This window comes from Citrus clementina, unplaced genomic scaffold, assembly GCF_000493195.1.
Source record: "Citrus clementina cultivar Clemenules unplaced genomic scaffold, Citrus_clementina_v1.0 scaffold_9, whole genome shotgun sequence".
Lineage (NCBI taxonomy): Eukaryota > Viridiplantae > Streptophyta > Magnoliopsida > Sapindales > Rutaceae > Citrus > Citrus x clementina.
The window spans coordinates 8476222-8483074 of NW_006261964.1; the positions used below are offsets into that span (position 1 = coordinate 8476222).

General features: G+C 31.8%; 1 protein-coding gene across 1 annotated transcript; it reads right to left on the reverse strand.

Moving 5' to 3' along the window:
• Positions 1 to 4110: 4110 nt before the first annotated feature.
• On the reverse strand, positions 4111 to 6150 carry LOC18033040 (phenylalanine N-monooxygenase). The gene is made up of 3 exons (XM_006420451.1): positions 6046 to 6150; positions 4952 to 5833; positions 4111 to 4752 (listed from the first exon to the last, which is right to left on the reverse strand). The coding sequence occupies exons 1-3, from the start codon at positions 6148 to 6150 to the stop codon at positions 4111 to 4113; spliced, it is 1629 nt and encodes a 542-aa protein (XP_006420514.1).
• Between the last annotated feature and the right edge of the window lie 703 nt (positions 6151 to 6853).

Sequence of the window (6853 nt, forward strand, 5' to 3'; positions counted from 1 at the left end):
GGAAATTGATTTCGCCTGTAGTGAGGCAGCCAAAAGTTCATCAGGAGCCTATGCAGCAGAGTGATGACTCAATCTTGCCATGATTTTAAATTTTAATAACTTATCTTCCTCTCTCTGTATATATATTCAACCCATTTTATTGATTCTTTTTCTGTGTTCGTTATTAATTAGCCTTTAGATCCATCATGTAATATTCAGGCTCCAAGCAGATGTAAAGGACAAATTTATTTATTTAATTATTGTGTAAAATTATTATCATCATATCAAAGATTAAATTGCTTCTTTTGCACATTTTTTTTTCCCTTTCATAAATTGATTTTTAATAGCAGAATAAATTGTCTTAAGCTCGTAGTCACATCTCAATTGGCTATGAATACATTTCCACGCTCATAATCACACGAATTTAGTGGATGAGTTTTTTATTGACATCCAAATAATCTTTAGTAGAAAATTAAAAAAAAAAATAGATTGGGTCCTCTGGTTAGGGCAAATTAAGAATTGGAAATTTTGGAGCGAAATGCCATAGGATTTAATTTTTTAGGGGTTAATGCTTAATAAAAAGTATGTTAATTTTGAGGTAAGATATTGAACTTTTAAAATGATAGAGACCAAATAATATTTAGTTGAATAAATCTTTTTTCGAGCCTTTTCACACGGAAAAAAAAAATATTTATTTTTAAAATTTTTTAAAACTCTGACTATTACATTTATTTTTTATAATTACATTACAATATATTAATATTCAATCAGAAATATATTTGAACCTTCACATTAAACGTATCCCTACCTCTGTATTTGAAATTTGCTCATTGTTACGTAACAGGAGACCAGCCAACCCGAGTATGCTTTGGGAATAGGTGGGACAAATTGGCGGCGAAGCTACGTAGAAACAAGCAGGGCCGGTTGCCCATGTAAATCTTATTAGATTTTTCAGAAAATTATGTTTAAATTTTAATTAAAAATTTTATTGGTCCTTAACTAAATTTTGAATTTGTCCTCAGAATAATATATAAAAGAAGTTCAAAATTAAATTATCATCATTAAAATCACTTTAACTGAGTACGTTAAATCTAAAATTATTTAAAAACGCTTGAGAAAAATCAAATTCTTTTAAGGAAACTAGGGGTGAGTTCGGTAAGTTTTTTTGTTGGGTACTTTTTGTTTTTCAAAAATGAAAATTACAAACTCAAGTTTGGTAAGACCATTCTCTGACAATCTCAAAAAAATTTAAAGAATAAAATGTTTTTGTTCTTTTATTTCTGTGAATAAAAGTCAAGAACGCCAATTTAGTGTTCGCAACTTTTGTTCACGAAAGTGGACAACAAATAAAACAGATTAGGAAAAATGGTGGTGCCCTAGCCCAACACTTTTATTTATTTAATTATTATTTTATTGCATTAACAATTTGTTCTCCTGTAAGTATAACTGAAATCATTTCACCTCTTCAACTGTAACCATTACATCTCCCTCTTCCCCCCCCACCCAATTGCAAACTCTTAGTTTTTATCTCTTCAACTGTAGCCAAGATCCAGGTAACTTTTTTTTTTTATAGTTTTTTTTACTATTCATTAGAATTTTGTATGATTTTTTTTATATCAATTTTTATTTGTCATATACTTGAGCTTCTAATCTTCTTCTTGTAGGTGACAACTTTCATGCTGAATGGGACAGATGTAGATATTTGGGCATGTTTTGGATCCAAATATTTTGTACTCTTTGTTCTTTATCTTTTGGGTTGTAAAATATAATTAGCGTAAATGAACTACGTAAACGTCTAGAATGTATATAATTATAGTACAAGTTTTTATTTTATTATATACTAATTAATTTTAAATTTACTATTTTATTTTAATTTTTTAAACTTAACAAATTGTGAGAGGGTTTTCTGAAAATTAATATTATTGTATGAAATGTGATTTGATTTTGTATAAAAGTAATAATAATAAAAGATAAAATGTGTAAATAAATTGAAAAAAATCTATTTTATAAAAAAATCTACATTTTCAAACAAGCGACCATATGTATTTTTATTATTTTTCACATTTTCAGACAAACAACTAAATGCGTTTTTATTATTTTTATTTTCATATACTATTTTGAAAACAAACCATCAAACAGATTTTCATTTTAAAAAACATCTCATCAAAAATATCATTCTCCTTCTCTAAAATAAGAGCCAAAAATACTAATAAAAAAAATTACCAAATGTATCCGTTTACCTCTGCTGAGTTTAAATCTTGGCTATGCCACTAGGACAAACATATCATGTATTTTGAAATTGATTGACTATCAAAAATTGATCGACTATCATATAATGATATAGGGAAAAATTATTATTTGGTATAATTTCATTGAGATATCTTCTTGGAATCATCCTAATCTGATTTAAAATTCTTAATAATTTCTTTTTGGGTTGTTATCATTTCATTACTCCGAGAATTATAAAATATCAAATGACTACAAGAATTATTGTTTCTTATCATTTTACTACTATAACTTTGTAAAACCTTTCATTCTACTACTTTTTTTTTTATTAGGGTTGTTAATTGACTACTTAGTTGACTGGTAAAAAACAAATTTTACTCTTTGTGGTAAAGGGCACTCGTATAAGTGTTGAGTAATAAACATAAAAAATTGTTACGCCCTTAAATTATTAAATAATAGTTTTAACTGTAAATTTATTATAAACATAAAAGTAGTGAACTAATAAAAATATTTCTAGATATTTTTGTTAAAAAACACACAATCTATTCATAAAAAAAAACACTTAAATATGGAATTGTTGATTTTTTAGACAAGGTTAATTTTTTTTTAATGAATAGATTGAGTTTTTTTAACAAAAATATTCAGGGGTATTTTTGTCGATTTGTAACTTTTACAGTTATAATAAATTCATAGTTAAAACTATTATTTAACAATTTAAATTCATAACATAATTTTTTGTCTATTATTTTTTGATAGATTTTGTCTATTATTTAATATCTGTATTTGTGTATTTTACTATAAAAGGTAAAATTAGTATTTTATTAGTCAATTAATTGGTTAACTAACGATTTTAATGGAAAAGTAATAAAATAAAAGATTTTGTAAAGTTATAATAGTAAAATAATAGGGAACATTACCTGTTTTTTGTAGACTGTAGTTATTTGATATTTTATGATTCTTGAAATAATGAAATGATAATAACTCTTTCTTATTAACTTGTCCGTGGGCTAATAAGATTAACAAAGTCACAGATGACGAAAGTTCTAAATGGATCCAGCAATGGGCAACCCCAATATAATGCCGGCCGCCTAATAACGCCACCACCTGCATCCGTCAATACACAATTTGACGACTGCCGGGTGTCAAAATATCCGTTTTCCTTTGCAGTTGTTGTACCTTGGCTTTTTGTATTAGACTGTTATCGAATGCACATCATCTTCTGATCGTATAAATACAAATTTAAAATTTGAAGTTGATTTACTCGTACAGACAAGCTGTTGACCGCCGCGAAGAGGATGTCGAGTCTCTGCTGACGGCTTCATATAAGCAAGCTCACTTTGGTTTTCTAATAAAATAAAATGACAAAATGGATGATGCCTTTCCGAAAAAGTACAAAAGTCGGTCACCTGATACAAAGGTTTTGTTTGGTATTAAAATATTGTAGTTATAGCTACTCTAAAAAAGTTAGATGTCTGTCGTAAATATAATTTTTAAATAATAAATTTAACAATAATAATAAAAAATGTATAAAATTTTCATTATATATATAATGATCAAATTAATTTAACTTCTAAGCTGCAATAACTACAATTTATTAAACACTTTAATATTACATACAACAATTGCTAAATAAAACTAAAATCTTTAAAACATATTCAAAATCACCACGGGATCTAAATTCTTTATTGATAAACAACCATGGGTTAATATTTAGATAAATAAAGAATCCCCATAAGAGGCGGATGGATTGACATGATGTAAATATCTTACTAATATCAATTAAAAAATGCCATGCAAGAATTTTGAATTTATTTTACAAGATAAACTGACACCCACTAATTTATTACAATTTTTTTAAGAAAGGGCAGTTTGCAATTTATTAGTTCTAACTTAGTTGTATCATTCTCATTTAAGGCGGGTGTATATCTCATCAGGCAATCGAGGCTTTGCATGAGCATATAACGGTTTAGCCATAAGGAGATCGTATTTGGATTCAGCGAGGTCAATCTTCTCCTCATGTGACGGCACGCTCCAATCAAACCCTTGAAGCAGCCTTGCCAATAGCATTACAGACATCTCGGACCCAAGTGCCATGCCCATGCAACTGCGTCTTCCTCTGCTAAATGTAAGAAACCTTAATTCAGGTTCAGTAATCTCGACTTGATGATGAGGATCAGCTGCAGATATATGACGTTCTGGTATGAATTTCAATGGATCTTTCCAAACATTAGGGTTCTGTCCAAGCCCTACACGACTTATCAAAACGTGGCTCCCTTTGGGAATGAAGTAGCCGGCTATTGTGGTGTCACGATTTGAGACATGGGGTAGGTTAAATGGTGCAACGGGATGAAGGCGAAACATTTCCCTTAAACAAGCCTTGATATAATTGAGCTGCGGGATGTCAGATTCTTGAACAAGTCTCTCTTTTCCCACAACCCTATCTATTTCCTCTGTTGCTTTTTTGAGAATTTCAGGCTGGTTAATCATCTCCGCTATTGCCCATTCTACTACGTTCGATGGATTATCCACTGTTGCAAGCATCAGATCCTGCAAGTATATATAGATTCATCATAAGTTTGTCAAGTTAATTCAAGACTCGCTAGTGTTTTCATCCTAACATGAGCTACAAACATATTTAGATATCGAGAAGGCCTTTGATGTTCCTGGAACATTATTTCTCATCTATTCACTATTATACATGGAAAAGAGTGAATGGAAAAAGGAGAATTTTCTTCAGATATCTTACCATGCATTGAGATTTGATCTCGTCTACTGATAGCGATGGCCTCCCATTTTCATCCTTTGCTGAAATAAGGACGTCTAACAGGTCCACATCATGATCATGAGCATCGTCCTTGTTCTTCCCTTGCCTCCGTTGTTGCACTCTCTCATCTATAATCGCATCATGATACTTGGAGGCAGTTCTCATAGCATCACTTATAATTTTTTCATGGCCTTCCAAATCGAACACTCTCATCCAGGGAACATAATCTGATAGAGCGAACGAATAAAGGCGTTGGAGTACAACGAAGAGTGACTCAACGTGTTCTTCTTCTTCAAATCCTGGCCCTCCATTCTCTCTTCCTTCTCCAAAATATCTCCTGTTAAACATCATCTTCCTCATAACGTTTCCGCAATACTGACGGGTTGCAAGCCTTACGTCAACGTCCAAGCCAATTGGACTATCTTTGCATTGATTATAAATGAACCTAACAAGATTGTCAGCTTCTTCAGTTCTCCTGACAAGTAATGAGCGGAGTCGTGATGAATTTAACACGTGAGAAGCCACCACCTTTTTCATTTTCTTCCATTGTTCTCCCCATGGCACAACTGCTATTGACAAGAATCCACGGCTTGAATACTCTGTCCCCATCGTAAGTGGCCTTGATGCAAAAATTGAGTCATTATCTTTTAAAACTTCTAGGGCAATTTCTGGTGAAGTCACTGGAATAACATGCACGTTTCCTAGACGGATGCAAGAAATATTCGTGTTTAGCTCTTTCATGAAATCATGTATCCATTTGAAGGTTGGCTTGTTGCTCCACATTTCTGGGAGGTTACCCACTATTGGCCATGGAGTCGGGCCTGGAGGGAGAGGTAGCTGCTTCGTTCTTTTCTGGCCTCTAACCTGGATTTAGTTTTGAAGAAAAAATTAAAATTAAAAATTAGAACGGGAGACGATTAATTTACCGCATGCATGCTGCATCGGGGGCCTATATAATCAAGAGGTTTTCAAGTAACATTTTTTACTGGCCACCCGAATTTGAACCAAATGCATGTATAATGAGATATAGCTCCTAATAAATAGACGAAGGAAAAAAGGAAGCTGTAAACACATACCTTGAGCTGAAAACTTGTTAGTGCAACAAGGATCAGGGCAATGACTGTCACCCAAACAACGGATTCAAAAGTGGGATTATTGTCAAGATGAAAAAGGTAATCCATGGAGGTAATTCAGATTCAAACGTATGAGCTAGCTGTAGTATTTTTCTAATTAAAACGATGAATGGCTATTCAATGGCAAAAGAAACTCTTGATTGAATGAAGAGGAGATTGTCCATACGACATTATATAGAGATCAGATGGCTGTTAAGTTCAGCAGTTTTCTAATGACTGGAATATATATTATAATATCGAATTTTGTACTGCAATTTCGAACGTTGTTTATCACGTTCTATGGTCAATTGTCCTATTATAAAAACGAGGCAGATTCATGGAAACTCATTAAGTTCCTATGGTTTTACGTAGAAGCACGTACATGCAAGTTGATATATATATTTAGTCTGTATCTAACTACTAAGAAATCAATTAATGTTTTATTGTTAGTCATGTGGCGACTAGTCTTGGTCACTGGTCAGCATTCAGCGTTATACAATCGATCCTCTTACTGAAGTTTAAAATGAAGGGAATATATTCCATATATAATTAATTACTTCAATATTAATATGATAGGTCACTTGAATTCGAATAGTGACGTAGCAAAGTAAGGAACCAAAAATGAATTTAAAGTTTACCCACACTCTTATCATTTAAAGTATAATTAATTAGTACTGGGGAATGGGGATTATTAGTGTGCTTGTTTGATAAAATTGTGGGGGTTGCGCGACGGTTGTGGGTGGAGGAAGGAGTCAGGTTTGGCTATATAAAT